General features: G+C 31.5%; 4 protein-coding genes across 4 annotated transcripts in view; 2 read left to right on the plus strand and 2 right to left on the minus strand.

Annotated features, from left to right (window-relative positions):
• The window catches only part of LOC139516250 (homeobox protein Meis2-like), a 45,568-nt gene that overhangs the window by 14,538 nt on the left and 6,551 nt on the right, over positions 1 to 24,479 (plus strand). The window lies entirely within an intron of this gene.
• Positions 236 to 1,808, minus strand: LOC139515178 (mucin-22-like). The gene is made up of 3 exons (XM_071304741.1): positions 1,793 to 1,808; positions 1,518 to 1,639; positions 236 to 892 (listed from the first exon to the last, which is right to left on the minus strand). Exons 1-3 carry the CDS (start codon positions 1,806 to 1,808, stop codon positions 236 to 238), a joined length of 795 nt encoding a protein of 264 aa, XP_071160842.1.
• Positions 1,828 to 24,274, plus strand: LOC139516248 (eIF-2-alpha kinase GCN2-like). Its single transcript, XM_071306243.1, has 8 exons — positions 1,828 to 1,908; positions 9,269 to 9,421; positions 13,168 to 13,232; positions 19,043 to 19,154; positions 20,691 to 20,791; positions 21,322 to 21,450; positions 22,819 to 22,973; positions 23,940 to 24,274. The coding sequence occupies exons 2-7, from the start codon at positions 9,275 to 9,277 to the stop codon at positions 22,841 to 22,843; spliced, it is 579 nt and encodes a 192-aa protein (XP_071162344.1). The 5' UTR covers positions 1,828 to 1,908; positions 9,269 to 9,274; the 3' UTR covers positions 22,844 to 22,973; positions 23,940 to 24,274.
• On the minus strand, positions 4,986 to 6,977 carry LOC139516242 (uncharacterized). The gene has a single exon (XM_071306236.1). The coding sequence runs from the start codon at positions 6,932 to 6,934 to the stop codon at positions 5,246 to 5,248; it is 1,689 nt and encodes a 562-aa protein (XP_071162337.1). The 5' UTR covers positions 6,935 to 6,977; the 3' UTR covers positions 4,986 to 5,245.

Below are 24,479 nucleotides of genomic sequence, written 5' to 3' on the forward strand. Positions count from 1 at the left end.
TTAACGGAGTTGTCAGTATCCACGATAATGTTATCAAAGTTGTCCGTATCTACTGTAGTGTTATCAGAGTTGTCAATATCTAACGTCAGTTATCAAAGTTTTCCGTATCTACTGTAGTGTTATGAGAGTTGTCAGTATCTAACGTCTTGATATCAAAGTTGTCCGTATCTACTGTAGTGTTATCAGAGTCGTTACTATCTAATGTCATGATATCAAAGTTGTCCGTATCTACTGTTCACAAAGTGTTATCAAAGTTGTTACTATCTACTGTAGTGTTATCAGAGTCGTCAGTATCTACTGTAGTGTTATCAGAGTTGGGAGTATCTAACGTCATGATATCAAAGTTGTACGTATCTACTGTAGTGTTATCAGAGTCGTTAGTATCTAATGTCATGCCATGAGAGTTGTCAGTATCTACTGTATTGTTATCAGAGTCGTCAGTATCTACTGTAATGTTATCAGAGTTGTCAGTATCCATTGCAATGTTATCAGAGTTGTCAGTATCCACTGTAATGTTATCAGAGTTGTCAGTTTCCACTCTAATGTTATCAGAGTTGTCAGTTTCCACTGTATTGTTATCCGAGTTGTTAGTTTCCACTGTAATGTAATCAGAGTTGTCAGTTTCCACTGTTGTGTTATCAGATTTTTTAGTATCCACTGAAATGTTATCAGAGTTTTCAGTATCCACTCTAATGTTATCAGAGTTGTCAGTTTCCACTCTAATGTTATCAGAGTTGTTAGTTTTCACTCTAATGTTATCAGAGTTGTCAGTTTCCACTATAATATTATCAGAGTTGTCAGTATCTTCTGTTAGGTTATCAAAGTTGTCAGTATTTACTGTAGGGTTATGCAAACTGTAGATATCTAGTATAAATATCAGAGTTGTCTGTACCTGTTATAGTGTTTTAGTGTAGTTAATATCTACTATAGTGTTTCCAGAGCTATCAGTATCCACTTATTGTTTTCAGAATTGTAAGTCTAAACTGCAGTGCAATAGGAGTTGTCAGAATCTACTGTAGTGAAGTGTTATCAGAGTTGTCAGTATCAACTGTAGTGTTATCAGAGTTGTTAGTATCAACCGTAGTGTTCTCAGAGTTGTCTGTATCGACTTTAGTGTAATGTCCACTGTAGTGTAATCAGAGTTGTTAGTATCGACTGTAGTGTTATCAGAGTTGTCAGTATCTACTATAGTGGTACATAGTTGTCAGTATCGACCGTAGTGTTATCAGAGTTGTAAGTATCTACTGTAGTTTTATCATAGTTGTCACTATCTACTTGGTGTTTTCAAAGTTGTCAGTATCCACTGTAGTGTTTCCAGAGCTGTCAGTATCCACTTAGTGTTTTCAGAGTTGTCAGTCTCAGCTGCAGTGTAATAAGAGTTGTCAAAATCTACTGTAGTGTAATGTTATCAGAGTTGTCAGTATATACTGTAGTTTTATCAGAGTTGTCAATATCTATTGTAGTAGCACATAGTTATCAGTATTCACAGTAACGCCATAAGACTTGTCAATACCCACTGTAGTGGTGTTACCAGAGTCGTCAGTATCCACTGTAGTGTTATCAGAGCTGTCAGTATCCACTGTAATGCTATCAGAATTGTCAGTTTCCACTCTAATGTTATCAGAGTTGTCAGTATCCACTGTAATGTTATCAGAGTTGTCAGTATCCACTGTAATGCTATCAGAGTTGTCAGTTTCCACTCCTAATGTTATCAGAGTTGTCAGTTTCCACTCTTATGTTATCAGAGTTGTCAGTATCCACTGTAATGTTATCAGAGTTATTGCTTTTTTACTCCAGGTTACAAGCATTGAACAAGAAATACACAGCTTGATTCGATTAAGACATAAAAATCTTATTCACTATTTAGCTATAAAATATATACAGGAAGCTGGGAAATGTACAGTTTATGTAAGTAAATAATTTTATGAAAATGTCTTCATATTATCAAGAGAGGAGAACTAAAGATTTTAGCAATTTCATGAGAAAAAATTATAGATGTCAGAATTTTGGTTGAAAATAAATTGTAACAGAATAATGTTAGAGATGGGTCTCATTGGGGTCTATGCGTAATGCGGGATTGGCTGATTTGTTTTAAGCATGACTCATAAAAGCCGAATGATTAAGCGTGAAAACGGGAAACGCTTTAATCTCAATTATACTGCTGATAAGTATTTACATGTAACTGTTATTAAATTGTGATATCAGGTCAGAAGAATATGGAAAATATATGTGGAATGTACATATGATAGAAAGGTACTGTTCCTTTCAAATGCCAAACATAACACTTTTTATGCCCCATTTATGGGCATTATGTTTTCTGGTCTGTGTGTCTAATTGTCAGTGTGTTTGTTTGTTCTTTCTTCCGTCCATTCTTTCGTCTGTTCGTCGTCTGTCCCGCTTCAGGTTAAAGTTTTTGGTGAAGGTAGTTTTTGATGAAGTTGAAGTCCAATCAACTTGAAACTTAGTACACATGTTCCCTATGATATGATTTTCTAATGTTTATTCCAAATTAGAGTTTTCATGCCATTTTCACGCCATTTTCACGTTCCACTGAACATAGAAAATGATAGTGCGGATGGGGCATCTATGTACTTGGAACTCATTCTTGTTTCTTAATCTGTGAAAACAGTAGTACCTTTATATGTAAAATGAGTGATTATTGCTTTTTTGGAGCCTGAAGTCTGTGCGTCAGCTCATTTTTTTGTGGATTTTTTGGTGCCTGGAGTCTGGTCCACTGTTTCTTCATCATGTCTCATATTCATTTTTTGGAGCCTTGAGTCTGGGTGTCTTTTCATTTTTATACGCCCATCAAAATTTTGATGGGACGTATTATGTTATACAAATGTCTGCTATCCGTCCGTCTGTCTGTCGTAAACATGTTGCACCGTAACTTGAGAACGACGTATCCAAATTTCATGAAACTTTTCAAAGTTTTTTCTTATGATGGTCAAATGACCTGTATACTTTTTGGTGAAAATAAGATTAAAACTTTTTGAGTTATGGCACTTTGTAACTAAAACAGGGGTGTGTTTTTTTCACATGTCGCAACGTATGTCATAAACGATTTTTGATTATTGCTTAAAACTTTACACACTTCTTAGTTATATTAATCTTAATATCTGTATACTTTTTGGTGATGATTTAAAATTTCATTTTTGAGTTATTGAGTAATTTGTAAAAAAGGGGGAGGGGGTTTTACATGTCGCGCCGTATCTCAAAAACGATTTATTATTATTTCTTTTAAACTTTACACTTTTCTTTGTTACATTAATCTAAAGATCTGTATACTTTTTGGTTTTGATTCAAAATTTTATTTTAGTGATATTCAGATTTTATGTTATAAAAAAAGATGGGGGGAGGGGGGGGGTCATATGTTCTGCCGTATCTGAAAAACAATATATGGTTATTGCTTAAAGCTTTCTCAGAAACTATTTGTGATTGTTGCATTAAACTTTCACGCAAGACGACGGGCATATCATGCACTCATGGCGCAGCTGTTTATTCATGAATTATATTCAAAGCAAAGATTTTAAATCTCAATCTGATCACTAATGCCTACATTTTACAGTTACCTCACTTGCTCAACATGCCTATTTAAGAATACTTGTCACTGTGGTAATGAATGTCATTCTAATCAATTCATGTTTCAATGACACAATTTTTTTGTTGATATTCAATTTTTAGTTATTTGTAAGAAGATATCTACTATATGTTGTTTATATATTTATTATTGTGTATCCTGACAACAAAACTGTAGCAACCTATAGAAATAAACTGAAATTTTCTCTTATTCATATTAGTATGTTTGTCTGACATCTATCATTTGAATATTATCTGAAGACTTTAAGCATGTTGTGATTTATTATGAAAAGATGATATGTTGGTAAGACACTTTCATGCTTCCACAGTTGTTGATTTCTCTATTATACAGTAAATATTGAATGTAATGTGTACATTTATGAATGTAAATCTTTGTCCGTTAACGGCCGTTAAGGTTTTTCTCCATCAATTTTTTTCATAGCTAATTTTCATTCTGGAAGGATGAGTGGTCTAAGTAGTTCATCTGCACTAGCCTGTCAACATTAAGGTGGTGAATTTCAACTCAAAAAGGCATGGTGCGTTTGACTCTGATTCTAATTAACCAGAATCTGTATGGTGAGTCTATGTTGGTACTCCTAGGCTTGTTAGAAAAGTGGTGTTAGACACCAACAATCAATCAAATAAACAACCAGTTATTGAGCATTAGGTTGGTGGGTCTCTGTTGGTACTACTGCTTTCTCCACCAATAAAACCCAAATGTGGAAGTGATGTTAAACATCAACAATCAATCAATCAAACAATCAGTAATTTGACGGATCTTTGATGCCTCTGATGGCACTCCTGCTTCCTCCATTAATAAAACTGATCACTATAATATAGCCAAGAGTGAATGTGGTGTTAAATACCAACAATCAATCAATCAAACAACCATTATTTCTGTTGATACTCCTGCTTCCTCAAAAGATATGAAGATTAATCTATTGATCAATATGAACTTTCATTTCTACCTGTGATAAATGCTCAACAATTAGTCAACTTATCAATCAACAAATCAATAAATCAATTATTCACACAACATACATATCCACTGTCCAAAACCAACCAACCAATATTTAGAAAATATCCTTAGATCGTGATGGATGATGGAACATCCAACAAAATGCAATCACCAACCAATCAACCAACCAAAAGTTTATGTGAGTAAAGACAGAGACGTCCATTGACAAACATTTCGACAATTGATTTTATTTTTTGATAGGGTTAATAATTAATAATTCTGGTATATTCACTTATCATTGAAGACTGTTTGTTGATGCATATATTTCTCTTGTTTAGATCTCTTTTTTTTTGTTTTTAAGTTGCTGTCTTATTGTCAATACACTATGTTTCCTTTTATTTATATTTGTAAGATATCAAACTAAAAATAATTTTACTATTAATTAAATTGATTTTTTATTATGATCTTTGGCTTTAGTACAGATTCATAGTATGCTTGAAAAATAATATTTTGAATAAAAAGGAAAAGATATAGTGCTATGATGCAAAATACTTTCTTGATTGTTACAGTTTAACACAATATATTGGTCTAATCAGTTCTTGTAAGTTCATTTGTAAGCTGTTATTCCTGTTGTCAAATGCGTATGACATGAATATTGTTTGCCTTATACTATGTCACACATTTCTGTTCACTAAAAGTTTGAATGTTTTAGAATCCTTCAATGTTTATTTCATATAGTTTTGCTTCTTGAGCTTGACTACCAGCAGGCCTAGTGCATCCTATATATAGTTGTCCAGTTGTGTTGAAGGCAAGAGAATATGGAAACTTTATTCCTATGTCATTTGTATTGAAATATGAAACTAAATAACCATTGTCATTGAGAATGTGTAAGATGTCAGTATCAAAACCCATCACAACAACATTGTCACTTGGTGTTGTCACAATGTCTACTGGTTTGAATGGTTTACTCTTATTGATGGTTGGATGACCTGTATACTGGTTTAAAATATGTCCTTCTTGTCCTAAGATCAGTACTTTACCTCTAGCATCATCTGAAATCCAATCCACTACATGTATATTTCCGTTACATGTAGTGGTTATATACCTTGCGTTATTAAATAAAGGTTGATTATGTTCATCATGTTCATACACAGTTTCCTTGTCTCCTTTCTTGTTCATAATGATCACAGTATCTCTTTTTAGTTTACCATTATAAGCTCCAACTATAAGTTTATTGTCACTGATAACATGGATAGCAATGGGAAGTAAAGGTGATACATCATAAACAGAATCAGTCAGTTCACCACTACTGCTGATTTGTTGTAATCTTGTTTTCCCATAAACACACAGAAGGAGTTGATTAGATGGAGTAACTGCCATTTCACACACATCAATGTTAAATTCAGACATCACCTTTAGGTTGGTTCCTTCAGGTTTTACTCTCTGTAATACTCCAAAAGAACCAGAACTTATCCAAAATGACTGGTCAAGGCATAGACTTACAAATGCTATTGACTCAAGTTCAGTCTGGTACTCACTATTGATGACCAGGGAGATGTTTATTTCTGCTGACAAGTTTCCATCATCTTGTAATGATCCAATGTGAGATTGGTTCAAATTTCCTGGTACAAATTTTGGTGAAGAAGTATAGCTAGGCCTGGTTCGTGGTTCTTGGGTTTCAGTGAATTTCTCCATCTTCTTGACCACTTTGAAAAATTCAGAGGCATTGGAAAGGTCAATACAGTCTTGGAATTCATTGATTTTGCCCACCTTCTGTTTTGTGAATAATGATATAGCGTTCAAATCAGATTTGACTGTTGATAAAACAGTTTCATGATTATGTTCCAATTTAATTTTGAGTTCTTTAAAATATTGTTCTTCTTGCTCTTTTACGGTTTCCTCATGACTTTGAATATTTATTTTTTCCTTGTTATACTTTATATTTTCAGCTGACACTAGTTTATTAAGCTGGTCTTTCTTTGCGTTGATTTTATAATTACTCTTCTGCATTTTACTTTGTCCTTTTTTTAATATTTCTACTTTGATGTTGTATGCATCACTAATTTCGATTAAATCGTGCTTCTTATGAATTTTAGCAACACAGGTTGGACACACTAGGATTTCACATGTATTACAGTAAAGACATGAAAATTGTCCAGTGTGTTCATTACACTTAATATTGGTAAAATCCAGTTCTTCCTTATGCAGTTCAATCTCTTCTCTTTTGATGATCTTATGATCAAGTGCATTTTTGAATTGAGAATGTACATTTTCCTTGCAATGGGCACACATCATAATACTGCAGTCCATGCATTTCCACTGAATTGGTCTATCTGTTTTACATAATTTACAATTAACAGGAACTTGACCTCCTCCAAACGGCTGAGAGGAAGCCATATTTGTCAGGTGTGTCCCAGGTATTTCACTTCCTTGTTTGATCTATTTTTAAGTTGTTATGATCAATAAGTTAAATACCCTTGTACTTAGTGAATATACTGAAACATGATAACAGTGAACAAATAATTTATCGTTTGTGTAAATATTGAGAAGACCATAAATATTATATTTCACATGCTTACAATAATTTACAACACATTAGGTTACCTTAACTGACTGTCCCTAAGATAATCTACTTATTTTTTAGTCTGTTTGACTGTTAGGCTTTCTGTTTATCAATGCATCCATCCATTCCAAATCAAGTTCAAAAATGATGTGAACTTTAAAACAAATTATGCTAAATAATGGTTTTCACCCATATATTTCAGATCACTGATCAGGTTAAAGTTTTGTTTAGGGTAGTTTCCAATAAAGTTGTTGTCCTGTCAACTTGAAACTTAAAAAATCAACACAAAATAAATTAGGGTTTTGAACCAGATTTCACGGTTTACTGAATATGGAAATGTGATAGTATGAGAAGGGCAATGAGACAGTCTGAACACATATTCTTGTTTAGACTACTTTCTTTTCTGTCCATTTTGGTTTGATCTGCCCTTCAGTGTTTGAATTAGGTTTTAGACTTTAAAATTGTTTGGCTTACAACAGTACTGAAGAGACTCTTTTACGAGATGCAGTCAAAATTTGAACCATTAATGCTACTATGGTTGAAGATGCTAACAGAGCATTATAATTTTAGTGATATCAATGTCAAGTCATTATAAAGGACATTTACCATTTGCAACAAATATTGATATGACATGAGTCATGTGACTTACAATGGGTCTCAGTCAATATTTTGAATAGAAATATATGTTGTTGTATTTGTATCAGTCATTCAGAAAAGTCATATTTACAACTAATTATATTTAAACATTACTGTTATCAATTGTGTTAAACATGAGAAATTCTTTTTTACATTTTCAATTTGATTTCTTAGCATGAAATCAGTAGCATATACCGGTATAAGACCATTATATAATTTTGTTCTATATCTTATAATTGTTTTTATACGCCCAGGACGGGACGTATTATGGTATACCGTTGTCCGTCCGTCTGTCCGTCCGTCCGTCGTCCACACTTTGGACAATAACTCAAAAACACCTTCATCAATTTCCATGAAACTTAAGTGAATTGTTAATATCTATTGACGTAAGCTCCCTTTCGTTTTTTTTTAATATCAGATTTTAAGTTTTTGATTTATGGGGCTTTATTCATAAAAAAGGGGGAATTTTCAACACTTCGGACAATAACTCAAAAAGGCTTTCACCAATGTCCATGAAACTTTGGTGAATTGTTTATATCTATTGACGTAAGCTCCCTTTCGTTTTTTTTTATTTCCGATTTTAAGTTTTGGATTTATGGGGCTTTATTCATAAAAAAGGGGGGATTTTCAACACTTCGGACAATAACTCAAAAAGGCTTTCACCAATGTCCATGAAACTTTGGTGAATTGTTTATATCTATTGATGTAAGCTCCCTTTCGTTTTTTTTTAATTTCAGATTTTAAGTTTTGGATTTATGGGGCTTTATACATAAATAAAGGGGGATTTTTAACACTTTGGACAATTACTCAAAAAGGCTTTCACCAATGTCCATGAAACTTTAATGAATTGTTTATATCTATTGATGTAAGCTCCCTTTCAATTTTTATAAATTTCAGATTTTAAGTTTTGGATTTATGGGGCTTTATTCATAAAAAAAGGGTGATTTTTAACACTTAGGACAATAACCCAAAAAGGCTTTCACCAATGTCCATGAAACTTTTGTGAATTGTTTATATCTATTGATGTAAGCTCCCTTTCAATTTTTATAAATTTCAGATTTAAAGTTTTGGATTTATGGGGCTTTATTCATAAAAAAAGGGTGATTTTTAACACTTCGGACAATAACTCAAAAAGGCTTTCACCAATGTCCATGAAACTTTAGTGAATTGTTTATATCTATTAATGTAAGCTCCCTTTCAATTTTTATAAATTTCAGATTTTACATTTCCGTGTTATGAATTTTTATGCTTAAAAAAGGGGGGATTTTTCCAATTTTGGGACTATAACTAACACTTTCACAAAATTTTATGTATGGATGAAAAATTAAGAAAACAAACTTAGTTAAATTTGAGGTAGCCTTAATAGTGCCAATTTTTTTGTGTATTTTTATTTATTATTTGTATTTGACAGGGCTCACACTATTTCTAGTTGATCATATAAATTCATTTAAAGCATAAAAGACAAGTTAAAAGAGCAACGGGCGTATCATGCGCCTAAGCGCAGCCCTTTATTATTTATATTTTCCAAACAGATTTTAATGGACTACTCTGGAGGTGCTAGTCTCAACATACATATAACAGAATCACGTCCACTATCTTTAGATATCATCAAGGCTTACACAGAGGAAATTTTGTATGGATTAGAATATTTACACAAAAAAGATGTGGTACATAAGTACCTAAAGGTAGGTAACTGATGTTCAAATTATATTCAAAGTGTATGCTTGTTCAATTAAATATGTATAATTAGGATGGGGATTAATTATTGTCTATGTGACAGCAATCCACCAACACAATAGACAACAAAAGCAACATCTTCAACATTTGACTTGTGATTTTTGTCGAGCCTTCGACTTTAGTCGAAAAAGCGAGACATAGCAATCCTACATTCTGTCGTTGTTGTCGGCTGTGTCGGCGTCCACAAATATTCACTCTGTGGTTAAAGTTTTTATACGCCCGTCAAAGTTTTGACGGGACGTATTATGGTATACAAATGTCCAGTGTCCATCCGTCTGTCCGTCCGTCTGTCCGTCTGTCCGGCGTAAACATGTAGCACCGTAACTTGAGAACGACTTATCCAAATTTCATGAAACTTAATATAGTTGTTTCTTATGATGGTCAAATGATCTGTATACTTTTTGGTGAAAATAAGATTTAAACTTTTTGAGTTACGGCACTTTATAACTAGAACAGGGGTGTGTTTTTTTGACATGTCGCACTGTATCTCAAAAACGATTCTTGATTATGACTTAAAACTTTAAACACTTCTTAGTTATATTAATCTCAATATCTGTATACTTTTTGGAGTTGATTCAAAATTTCATTTTTGAGTTATTGAGTATTTTGTAAAAAAGGGGGAGGTTTTTTTTACATGTTGTGCCGTATCTCAAAAACGATTTATGATTATTGCTTAAAACTTTACACACTTCTTTGTTCTATTAATCTAAAGATCTGTATACTTTTTGGTGATTATTCAAAATTTTATTTTTGAGTTATTGAGTATTTTGTAAAACAGGGGAGGTTTTTTTTACATGTCGCGCCGTATCTCAAAAATAAGTTATGATTATTGCTTAAAACTTTACACACTTCTTTATTATATTAATCTAAAGATCTGTATACTTTTTGGTTTTGATTCAAAATTTTATTTTGGTAATATTTAGTTTTTTGTAAAAAAAAAACAGGGTGGGAGGTTTCACATGTCCCGCCGTGTCTCTAAAACAATATATGGTTATTGCTTAAAACTTTCTCAGAAACTATTTATGATTATTGCATAAGACTTCCACATAAGACGTCGGGCATATCATGCGCTCATGGCGCAGCTGTTTATTGAAATTTTAATATTTTTCTTAAACTATCCTGGATTTCTACCAAACTGGGACAGAAGCTTGTTTATGATCATAAGATAGTATCTAGAAGTAAATTTCATAAAAATAAAATTCCTGTTATTCCTTATTTTACTTGTAAATGGAGTTAGTTTTTCTGCCGGGAAACATAACATTCACTCTGTGGTTAAAGTTTTTAAAATTTTAATACCTTTCTTAAACTATCCTGGATTTGTACCAAACTTGGACAGAAGCTTGTTTATGATCATAAGAAAGTATCCAGAAGTAAATTTTTTAAAATCTGTTTTTGTCAAGCCTGCGACTTTTGTCGCAGAAAGCTCGACATAGGGATAGTGATCCGGCGGCAGCAGCGTTAGCTAACTTCTTAAAAGCTTTATATTTTAGAAAGTGGAAGACCTGGATGCTTCATACTTTGTATATAGATGCCTCATGTTCCAAAATTTCCGTCAGTCACATGTCAAATGTCCTTGACCTCATTTTCATGGTTCAGTGACTACTTGAAAAAAAAGTTAAGATTTTTTGTAATGTTAAATTCTCACTTATTATAAGTAATAGGATAACTATATTTGGTATGTGCGTACCTTGCAAGGTCCTCATGCCTGTCATACAGTTTTCACATGACCTCGACCTCATTTCATGGATCAGTGAACAAGGTTAAGTTTTGGTGGTCAAGTCCATATCTCAGATACTATAAGCAATAGGTCTAGTATATTTGGTGTATGGAATGATTGTAAGTTGTATGTGTTCACCTGGCAGGTGTCATCTGACCTTGACCTCATTTTCATGGTTCAGTGGATATAGTTAAGTTTTTGTGTTTTGGTCTGTTTTTCTTATACTGTATGCATGCAAAAGGTCTACTATATTATCACATTTTTTTGTTTAAATAAGTAGAACAACTCTGCCCCTTTGACCAGAATATAGACATCATTAATTTACAGTGTAAATATTTTTCTCCTTATTTAAGTCTTAGTAATAAACAATTAAAACAGAACTATCTTCTTTGCTGTCTTAAATTAATTTATTCAGCTTAATTTTCAATTAGCAAATAAAATTAGTTAAAAGACAGGTGTCAGCTAGATTTCCTGTGGCTGGTCTGTTCTCTTTCAATTTTATGTAACTACCTAATTTTGTATGTATTAAAATAAATATTGCTTTTGTAAATATTCCTTCTCCATCACTGCATCAGTCTTTCTGTCTTTCTTCATGTCATACAATAAAATATTGATCCAATTTCAAGATAAATGAGTGAATATTTGAATTTGTGAAGATAAAAATCCTCTGTATTCATATGGTAATGGCACCAATCATTATGCAGTTGTTTTTGTCGAGCCTGCAATTTTTGTCGCAGATAGCTCGACATAGGGATTGTGATCCGGTGGTGGCGGCTAACTTCTTAAAACCTTTATATTTTAGAAGGTGGAAGACTTGCATGCCTCATGTTACGAAGTTTTAATCAGTCACATGTCTGATGTCCTTGACCTTATTTCATGGTTCAGTGATTACTTGAAAAAAAGATTTTTTGTAATGTTAAATTCTTTCTTTTTTTAAGTAAATGGTAAATATATTTGGTATGTACGTACCTTGCAAGGTCCTCATGCCCTTCAGACAGTTTTCACTTGACCTCCACCTCATTTCATGGATAAGTGAACAAGGTTAAGTTTTGGTGGTCAAGTCCATATCTCAGATACTATAAGCACTGGGTCTAGTATATTTGGTGTATGGAAGGACTGTAAGGTGTACATGTCCAACTGGCAGGTGTCATCTGACCTTGACCTCATTTTCATGGTTCAGTGGTCAAAGTTAAGTTTTTGAGTTTTGGTCTTTTTTTCTAATACTTTATATAATAGGTCAAATATATTTGGTGTATGGAAATATTTTATGATCTATATGTCAGTCGTGCAGGTTTTATTTGACCTCATTTTCAAGGGTCATTGATCAGTGTTAAGTTTTTATGTTTTGGTCTGTTTTTCTCAAACTATAAGCAATTGGTCAACTATAATTGTTGTATGGAAGAATTGTCTGCCTGGCATGGTTCATCTGACCTTGACCTTATTTTCATGGTTCATGGGTCAATGTTTTCTTGGTTAATGTTTCGTTTATGTGACAGTTAACAGGCTAATATTTGAACTGGAATTATTGTTAATTTTGGAATTTGCATAATTTCTTGTGTTTAATTTTTTTGATAAATTCCATGTTTATTTGGTATTATGATCATGTGAGTGGTTAATTACACTTTCCATACAATGTATTTTGGTTAGATAGTGTTGTGGGTGGCACAGTACATTCTATTGAAAATATACTATTTTCTTTGTAATAGAAAGTGTTGTGCACAGCACAGAACATTTCAGTACAGAATAAACATGAAATTATTAAATAAACATGAAATTTATTAAAAATTTCAATAACAAGAAATCAAGCAAATTCCATTATTAAAAAAAATTCCAAGTTCAAATAATAGCCTGTTAGTTGTAATATAGCTTTATATTTAGGACTATCAACATAATATAAATGATTAGTAAAAAAGGCGAGACATTTCAGTGTGTGCACTCTTGTCTTTTAAAATTATTACGCTCATTTATATATTGCAGGCTTCCAGTATAGTTGTTGATAAGAATGGTAGAATAAGGATTGGTGATTATAGTATTGATAAGAGGTATGTATTTTATCTGATAGTAGATATACAAAATTCAGATATTGCTGCATGATTAAAGTGAGGTGTGGGTTATTACATGATATAAATAAGAAGATGTGGTATGAGTTCCAATGAGAGAACTCTCCATCCCAGTCTCAATGTTTAAAAAGTTAACAATTACAGGTAAAAGTACTGTTTTTATCTGAATAATTACATATGGCATGTTTGTATGCCCTTTTCACTTAACAGCAGGCTCTAAAGAGCCCCAAAATGACTAGTGTTAAACAATTCAAACAGGAAAAGTAAAGCTGATTTGTTATCAAAAATTACCAGTAGGGCTCGCTCTGCTTATCTGAAACTCCAAAAATGTGTGAAATGTCTCTAGAGCTATAATTGTATGATACAAATTCTGATTTGAAAATTTATGAAATAAACCTGAAGAAAAATATGTGTTTTGTACTTGTTTTATCAAGTAGGTCTGTGAAATGTTCTCAGATATATAGATATTAAACCACCGAGTTGAAGTACAAACAACAAAAGTTGTTACAAATTTAATTTGACATTTTGTTTGATTATACGTAATAAGGAGTTATTTGAGTTTTGAATGATTTTGAATTTTGGGGAATTGATGAGAAATGTATGATGGAAACTAACCAAACTAAATTTGTCAATTCAGTGACTTTTATAGCTGACTATGTGGTATAGGCTTAGTTCATTGTTGAAGACTGTATGGAACAGGGGTGGGGTAATTGAAAATGTAATGGTAATTAAGTGTAATGCATTACAATTTTCCATGTAATTGAATGTAATGTGTAATTGAGCATTTTTTGAATTACATGTAATGGTAATTTAATTAATTACATTGAAAAAGGCATGTAATGCTCAATTACTTTAAAATTACATTTCAATTACATGTACTTCTATGGTGTTGTAAAAAGATAAGGATTTGTGTTTTATAATATAAATTGTAAAATTATATTTATTTTTCAAATATTGATATCAAATACTTTCTTTTAAGGGCATACGATACAGTTTTGAACCTGTATTTACAAGTTGCTGAAAATTTGCGTATAGGCTATTTTTTACCTGATTAAATCAAATATGTAATAAAAAATATACCTTCATGTGCTACTTTTTGAGTAAAATGAGGTCGAAATTTTGTATATTTGCTCAAAATTCAGATTTGTGTCTGTATTTTCTATTTCGAAAGAAAGACGTAACTTTTTTGTTTTAAAAGATAAACACAAATTGTTTTTTGTTAAATAACCGGTTATTTCTGTATTTTATAAGTATCATTAAAAATTATGCAATTTTTATTCCGAAATAACTCTATATTGATCAAATGTTCATGAATAGAGGAAAAAACGTCATTTTTTGCTGCATGTTTATCAAAATTTAAAAAATTGCGCTATTTACAGTTTTATAAAAATTGGGTCACATAATCTCCTTGCAAAATGAAACAAATTGCTGTTTTAGAGGTTGTATAGTTTTTAAGAAAGAGACCTTTTAAGTAAATAGATTGATAAGTAATTAATCACCTTTAAACACAAACAAAACCAGGTGCTCCACAGGGTGCAGCTTTATACGACCGCAGAGGTCGAACCCTGAACAGTTGGGGCAAGTATGGACAAAACATTCAAGCGTGATACAGCTCTGAATTTGGATTGTGATCAAATTTTTTACATTACATGTTTTTTTTTTACACAAAACAAATGTCAAGATTTTACAAATCAATTAAAGATTTCTTCTTCAAACTTTTTAAATCTAAAATTAAATAGTTGACACAGCATAGGTTTCTGACACAGAATGAATGTGGTCTAATGAACTTAAAAGTTTTTGTTTGCCTTTGAGCAATTCACTATGCTGTTGAATATTAATCCTCTCAAAAAAATGTTTGAAGAATTTTCTTTTTATTTATGAAATCTGAAATGAGAAAAATTCAACCCCCCCTTTTTTTCACATCCCCGTTTCCCTTTTTCCAAAACTGATATCAATTCAAATTTCTAATGGAGTTTGCAACAATAACTACTCTTTTAAATACATCATAAAATATTAAAATGTAAAATAAAGTGCTTGTTATCACTGAATGGTAAAGATTGGTTGGTAGTAAAAGTGAATATACATTGTTTATTGTATAAAACAATAAAAAAAACTTCTTCAGCAACATTTTATATTGTCAAATTTCCAATGAAGTTATTTACATAAAGTTATTGGCAAATAAAAATAGAAAATGACATCATAGTCATGTCTGGCAAATGTCCAACATACATTATCTAAAAACATTTTAGATAAGATAAGGAAAAAAAGCTTCATCAGCAACATTTTATATTGGCAAATTTCCAATGAAGTTATTTACATAAAGTTATTGGCAAAAAAATAGAAAATGACATCATAGTCATGTCTGGCAAATTTCCAACATATATTATCAACTACTATTCTATACAAAGAAAGATAACTCCAATTGAAAATTAATTGCTATTGCACAATATTGTGCAATTAGATATTTCTTGCTATTGTGCAATACTGTGCAATTGAAAATTTCTTGCTATTGCACAATACTTGATATGGAATACTGATTTGGACCAACTTGAAAACTTGGCCCATAATCAAAAATCAAAGTACATATTTAGATAAAGCATATCAAATTAGCCCAAGAATTTAATTTTTGTTAAAATCAAACTTAGTTTAATTTTGGACCCTTTGGACCTTAATGTAGACCAATTTGAAAACTGGACCAAAAATTAAGAATCTACATACACAGTTAGATTTGGCATATCAAAGAACCCATTTATTAAATTTTTGATGAAATCAAACAAAGTTTAATTTTGGACCCCCATTTGGACCAACTTGAAAACTAGGCCAATAATTAAAAGTCTAAGTACATTTTTAAATTCAGCATATCAAAGAACCCCAAGGATTCAATTTTTGTTAAAATCAAACTAAGCTTAATTTTGGACCCTTTGGACCTTAATGTAGACCAATTTGAAAACGGGACCAAAAATTAAGAATCTACATACATAGTTAGATTCGGCATATCAAAGAACCCCAATTATTCAATTTTTGATGAAATCACACAAAGTTCAATTTTGGACCCTTTGGGCCCCTTATTCCTAAACTGTTAGGACCAAAACTCCCAAAATCAATCCCAACCTTCCTTTTGTGGTCATAAACCTTGTGTTAAAATTTCATTGATTTCTATGTACTTATACTAAAGTTATTGTGCGAAAACCGAGAATAATGCTTATTTGGGCCCTTTTTTGGCCCTTAATTCCTAAACTGTTGGAACCAAAACTCCCAAAATCAATCCCAACCTTCCTTTTGTGGTCATAAACCTTGTGTTAAAATTTCATTGATTTCTATTCACTTTTACTAAAGTTAGAGTGCGAAAACTAAAAGTATTCGGACGACAGCGACGACATCGACGCCGCCGACGACGCCAACGTGAGAGCAATATACAACCAAAAAATTAAAATTTTTGCGGTCGTATAAAAATTTGTCACTGTGAAAAATCTTTCTTAGACAGTTCTATTGTTGTTTTATTGATTTTGTCAAAGCTTTCGACAGTGTGTCACATTATGTTTTATGGCAAAAAATGTTAAAATGCGGTACATTGTATTAGTGGAAATTTACTAAATCTTATTAAATCAATGTATTCTAAGTTAAAAACTTGTGTTAAATTAGATGGTGAATTTTCAGATTTCTTTCATTGTAATGTTGGCCTAATGCAAGGCGAATCATTATCACCATTTTTATATTCAATTTATGTAAATGACATAGAAATTGAGTTAATTAAACAAGGAATAGAACCATATGAAGTAAAATTGTTAAATCTTTATCTGTTTATGTATGCTGATGATACAGTTCTCTTCAGCGAAAGTATTTCTGAATTACAAAAAATGATAGTCACTGTATATGATAGTTCCTACAAGAATGGTCTTGACATTAATTTAAGGAAAACCAAAATAGTTGTTTTTCGTTACAAAGGTGTACTGAAAGAGAATGAAAAATGGTATTTGAATGGTAAAATGATAGAAATGTGTGATCAGTTTGTATATTTTGGTTTGTTATTAAACTATAACGGTACTTTTACTGTAACACAGAAAGCACTATCTGAACAGGGTAGAAAGGCTACATTTTGTTTATTGAGTAAGATTTATGATGATTGTTATAACACTGAGAGTCTGAGACTTTGATATCCTTATTTGATACATATGTAACAAGTATTGTGAATTATGGTTGTGATAAATATGTAAATGTCAGAAGTAAATATATTAAGATATATTATTATAGAAACCCATCTACTTTCAAATTAGTCCAATTACTATCTGTAAGAAATATTAAAGAATTAAATAATCTGGGTAAATACCTGTATGAGGCAGAGAAAATTTGTAACACTTGATTTTTGTTATGTACCTTTATTTGCAATGTAAATTGTATGCCAAACTCCGCTATATATTAATGCTGTATATGTTTATGTAAACTGTATTAAATTTGTGTATGTATTTAATCCTATGAGCTGTATATTTGCTTACGGAATAAAGAATTATTAGAATTTAAAATCACTGCACACAAAATCATTTTATTAAATTAGTATACACAAAAGGATTATAGAAATAAAAATTAACAGCTGTAAAAACAAACAGCAATTAATCAGATTAAAATGTCCAGGGGCAATGCCACTATTACATGTATTTTATCTAATTAGCAAAATATTGCTAATATTTAGACATAATATACATTGTTTGTACTAAAAATTATTTTCAATATTGTGACAAGCACACTTATTAATGTTTTTAAAGTAAAAAAAAATATTTTTGATTTATTTATAATTGCTTTCTTTATATTATGTTTACTTTAAATGACTTCATTTCTGGCATGTCAAAATACCCCTTGATGTATTGACAAGTTAATAGGAACCAATTCCCTCTCCTATCAATATGATGATCTTTTGATCATGGAACTTCTATGTTTTGATCAAGCAACATCTGCCACATTTGCTAGAAATACTATTTAGAATTGCTGTCAAAGTGTTCAGACCAGAGAGATTCAGACTAAATGACAAAACATTAAAATAACTAATGATTATCAAATGCAACGCTTAAACTATGCTTACATGAATATTTTACACATGTATGATATATATATTGATAAAAAATATCATGATGAAATGTAATGTGTATTTAATTAAATTAATTTAATTAATTACATTTCCAAAACTGTGTAATGTGTAATTAGTGTAATTGATCATTTTTGCAATGTAATGTGTAATTTGATTAATTACATTCCAATGTAATTGACCCCAAGTCTGGTATATGGAAACATATAGTTGTTAATTTCTCTGTCATTTGGTCTCTTGTGGAGAGTTGTCTCAATTGGCAATTATAACACATCTTTTTTATATAAAGATGGTTAGTTCTGTTTATTTTCACTGATATTGCAGTATGAACTAACTTACCCCTTAGCCATGCATCCATGCATGGTTAACCCTCCTAAATTAATTTGCTTCCATCATACATTTCTTATCAATTCTCCAAAATTCAAAATTATTCCGGATTCAAATAATTCCTTGTTTTAACAGTTATTACAATTTTACAAAATTTTCCTTTGATCTTACTGACTGATAATTTCCTTTCTCAGCGCAGTAAAGTGATATGAAAAATTATCTCTTGAAACTAAGGGTCTACTGCCCATTGTCAATAAATTAAACAATGGAGTCATAGGTAAAATAGCAATAAACATGTACAGATTATCGTTGGTCATCTCAACTTGATTGCTTTTCTCACTTTCGTTGAGATGATCAACGATAATCTATAGTTATAACTGATTTTCAGGTTGTCAGATCTATACTATGATGTGGAGTCCTCCCGACCTGGTGTCCACTTTACAGGAGATAGAGAACTGATACCAGTTAGGGGAGGAAAGAAAGGAGATGTTTATCAATTGGTGAGGATCTTGATTTATAAAAAAAAACCAACATTACTATGATTATTGTTTTTGTATTTTGACTTGATTGCCTCTGAATTATCTGATGAAAACATAAAAATAACTTCATATGGTATGCTTGTACTTTGTAACTAAATTACATCTGTAAAATACCTATTTATGCCAAAGCAGAAGGGGCATTAAGTTTTACCCTTGTCCATCTGTATGTATGTCCTACATACTTCCCAAAGTTGGTTTCCATTCTTTAACTTCAGTTTGTTTCAACCAAATGTTATGAAACTTATACAAAATGCTTTTTAGCTCACCTCGCCCAAAGGGCCAAGTGACTTGGCGTCCGTCATCGTCGTCCGTCGGCGTTGTTTGTCGTTAACTTTTACAAAAATCTTCTCCTCTGAAACTACTGGGCCAAATTAAACCAAACTTGGCCACAATCATCATTGGGGTATCTAGTTTAAAAAATGTGTGGCCTGACCTGGCCAACCAACCAAGATGGCCGCCATGGCTAAAAATAGAACATGGGGGAAAAATGCAGTTTTTGGCTTATAACTCAAAAACCAAAGCATTTAGAGCAAATCTGACATGGGGTAAAAGTGTTTATCAGGTCAAGATCTATTTGCCCTGAAATTTTCAGACAAATCGCACAACCTGTTGTTGAGTAACTGCCCCTGAATTAGTAATTTTAAGGAAATTTTGCAGTTTTTGCTTATCTTGAATATTATTATAGATAGAGATAAACTGTAAACAGCAATAATGTTCAGCAAAGTAAGATCTACAAATAAGTCATCATGTCCAAAATTGTCAATTCACCCATTAAGGAGTTATTGCCCTTTATAGTCAATTTTTAACCATTTTTCTAAAATTTTAGTATTCTTATAAAAAATCTTCTCCTCTGAAACTACTGGGCCAAATATAACCAAACTTGGCCACATTATATTTATAATAGATAGAGATAAACTGTAAACAGCAATAATGTTCAGCAAAGTAAGATCTACAAATAAGTCAACATGGCCAATTTTTTAGTTTACCCCTTTAGGAGTTAATGCCCTTTATAGTCATTATTTATCAATTTTCATAAATTTTTGTAAATTTTTGTAAATTTTTAGAAAATATTTTCCACTGTAATTACTGGGCCAAGTTCATTATAGATTGAGATAATTGTAGCAAGAAGAATGTCCAGTAAAGTAAGATCTACAAACACATCATGATCATCAAAACACAATTTTGTCATGAATTTATCCGTGTCCATTGTTTAATATGCACTTAGACCAAGGTGAGCGACACAGGCTCTTGAGGGCCTCTAGTTTTGTTTACCTCCCTTCCCCTTTAAAGAAACACAAGCCATTAACCAAACCAAAAAAACGAGAACAGATTTGAGTCCTATACGCATGCTGAGTGTCCTTAAACTTAAGTTAAATAATAAAGATATGAAAATGAAAGAAAAGTCTTCAAAGTCACTTTTAAGTAGAAACTAAATGGAAGATAAATTGTTAAAGCCTTTTGGTGTTATCTTATCATTCAATGTCTTGTTTTTAACAGGGTTTGATACTGTTATCTGTAGCTATTGGATTAGATGCTGATCCAGGAAAGCCAGAAATACCACAAAATTTCCCTCCTGTGTTTCAAGACTTCTTAACTAAGTATGATTTGTGTTGTATGACTTATATTCATTAATCTGACTTTGATATGAGATTTAGAAAAGAAAATTATTTCAGTAGGTTATTATGTTTCCCGCTTATTTCAAGATTTCTTGACTGCAAAATTTGTATGAAAATGAAAGGTGGAAGATACCCTTAAAGGGAAATTTAAACTCATGAGTAGAAAAAAGGACTAAACAATGGCAAAATAAAATGGAAAATGAAAATGAGAAATGTGCCTAAGAGAACGACCAATTAAAAAGGAGAAAACAGCCCAAGGCCACCAATGGGTCTTCAACACATTGAGAAAATCCTGCACCCGGGATTAGGGTTCAGCTGGTCCCTAAACAAAAGTGTGTACTAGTTCAGCGAAAATGTCATACTTAAGTATGACTTATATTTAGTTGTATGAATGATTTTACTTTGCCTTTTCACTAATTAAAATTATTAGTTTGAAAAGAATTCAAGTAAGTTTAATATCATTTTCAAAGATAGAAAATTTATTATATTTTATTTTTTTTAAATTGTTTTAGATGTTTGATGAAAGATGAGAGACATCGTTGGTCAGTGTATCAATTGTTGGACCATAGTTTTATCAAAGAAGAATTACCACACACAATTCATTATGCTCCTCACTGCTGCTACAGAAGAAAACGAAAAAAGTATGTTGTGTATTTGTTATATAAAAAAGAATATGTGGTATGATTGCCAATGAGACAACTCTCCACAAGAGACCAAAATGATACAGAAGTTATCAACTATAGGTCACCGTATGGGCTTCAACAATGAGCAAAGCCCAAACCGCATAGTCAACTATAAAAGGCCCTGAAATGAGTATAGTTTAGTTGTACAATGAAGAGATAACTGTATTGTATTTAAAGCTTGGACAGCATCAATTGGTGATTTGATGGTCACAAATTAAGTTTATTGGCATCTCTTTTGTTAATGTTGTTTTCTATCAGTCTCATTAGAATGGAGATAACAGTATTGTAGTTTAAGCTCAGACAGCATCAATTAGTGATTTGATGGTCACAAATTAAATTTACTGGCTACAAGTTAGTTAACATTGTTTTCTATCAGTCTCATTAGAATGGAGATAACAATACTATATTTTAAGCTCAGACGGCATCAATTGGTGATTTGATGGTCGCAAATCACCCATTGATGTTGTCTGAGCCTAAAATACATATTGTTATCTCCATTCTAATGAAACTTATAGAAAACAACATTAAAACATGCACTTAGTTTAATTTCGTTTTTAAGTGCTTGTGGCCCAAAGGTATGTTTAATTGTTCAAAAACAAAATCAATTATACAGATTAAAACAATATTTTAAATATTTCACTACTGTTTTAACTAATAACCATAAGTGTATTGAAAGGATCAATTAGATGAGTGTATATGGATTATATATAATTTTATTGGCTTTATAAACAATATCACCATAAAAGCCAACTATGACAAGCCTTTGAGCCAGAAATGGAATTTACATCAAAAAGAAAAATTAAAACATCAAATTAGGATTTAACTATGCATTTTTAAAAATCAATTATTCTTCAGACAAACGTCTTTCCAATATATGTACATTTCCCCAATGGCAAGCGAGATTACCCCAAAGTTTTATTTTTGACAAATTTTATCACATTCTGGAGCGTTCAATAAGATTTTAAATTGTCTGATGAAGAAGTTTGACACTGGAACAGGACATATGATATCATACTGGTATGTGCAAAAGACTTGATCAATGAGTCACAAACTTTCTATTCAACATTAATAGAATTTTAACCACTTAAGAGAAATGAATTCAACAACTTGTGAGAATTGGATATTGCTTGATATCAACTCAAGATTGTCTTTTCATTTGAATAGTAATAATAAACTCACCTAAGATTCTGATTGTTTATAATTATTTTGAAATTAAATAGTTGTTATCAAGCAGCTTCAAAATCTCAATACTTACGAAACCTAAAAATCATAATTTAAAAAAAAGGAAAAATAACAGGATGAGTAATAGTATTTTTCTAATTATAGAACAAGACGTAAACAAAGACAATGATTCAGAAGATGATGACTTAGCTGATTTACCCTTCATCACGTTTTTAGAGACCAGTGGACAGTCCCATCTAACTAATGAATTTGAAGTCCTTAGGTCCCTAGGGAAAGGAGGATTTGGTGATGTCATTGAGGTAATTACATCCAGAATAGGCATTGTAATGTGTCCTAGACTCCATTTTCTTGCTTAATTGAGCAGGTTTAATTAAACTCATCATAGATACCAGGATTGAAATTTTGTATTTGCACCAGACTCACGTTTTGTTTTCAATAGACTCATCAGTAATGCTTGATTCAATGAAGTTAAAAAAGCTGAATTAAGGGGAGGCTTATTTGTCAGGTCGGTGTGCCAATCTGGTCTTTAGTCTGTCTGTCTGTTGTTAGTTGGTCTTTCCTGTTTCAGTCACAATAATATTTGGTTAAAGAAAATTTGCTTTAATTTGTGGTTACAACTACTATAAACTTAGCACACATGTTCATTATAATGTGAAATTTGGAAAAGATATGCCAAATAAGGGTGTTGATCCCAATTTTGTGATTTGTTGTTTTTTGGCATGAAGTCTGAAGTCTAATCATCTGATGGTTCATTATGCATTCAGTACTGAAACTAGTTGTTTTGATTACCAATGAGTTTGCCATTTCAAAATCTAAAGCATTCTGGGTAAAATTGTCATAGATTTTCATCACATGTTTTGATAGGTTAACAACATCTTAAACAATGAATATTCAACCAATGACATATATTAATATTTTTAATTGCGGTACAAACATTGAAATTACCCCTTATGTTCTTAGTGGTGAACTAAAAAAAAAGGACTTTTACAGAACAGTTAAATTTCTGAAAATATAACACTGCATAAGCCAAAAACCTGTCTTAAATGAATTATCAATCAGAACTTTAAGCTGATCACCTGTCTAATCCAAACTAAATCATCAGTTCCTGACAAGTTAGGTTTGACAAATTTCACTGCATGTAGATTGCATTGCACAGTTGACAATTCTGTAGTCTAATCAGTCTAAGACATCTTTGTAATGTATGTATATTCAGCCATCATGATTTTATTAACACTGTAAACAAACTTTTTTCTTCTTTTTCACAGGTTAGAAATAAACTAGATAGAAGAAAATATGCTATTAAAAGAATACCATTGAATCCTAAAAGTAAATACTTCAACAAGAAAATCACCAGGGAGGTCAAATTACTGTCTCGTCTTAATCATCAAAAAATGTTGTCAGGTAACTATTTATGCCCTTTTTTTAGACTTGTGTTACTTATGTGGATTTATTTATTTTCATGTGGAACAACTTTCATGGATTGATATAAACTTGCAGTTTCATGGTTTGCTTGATATTACATACATTCCTAATAGGAATTTTCTTTACAAAGTTTGCAATTTGTTGAAAATTTTAATTTGTGGTTACCCTGAAATCAAGAATCCAGTAAAATCCATTGTTGAAAAAAATAATCATATTTCAAATTGAATTTTTCAATATTTGTATACAGAATAAAGAAAAGTTGATTTAAAATTGTAATGACTTTAAATATATATAGATGTTGTCTGCAGTATGGCATAGATATCATATGATAAACATTAAACTGAAGACTCATTTAAATTTGCAGTGGGGTGTGATCTTCACTT

Source organism: Mytilus edulis, chromosome 3 (assembly GCF_963676685.1).
Source record: "Mytilus edulis chromosome 3, xbMytEdul2.2, whole genome shotgun sequence".
Taxonomy (NCBI): Eukaryota; Metazoa; Mollusca; class Bivalvia; order Mytilida; family Mytilidae; genus Mytilus; species Mytilus edulis.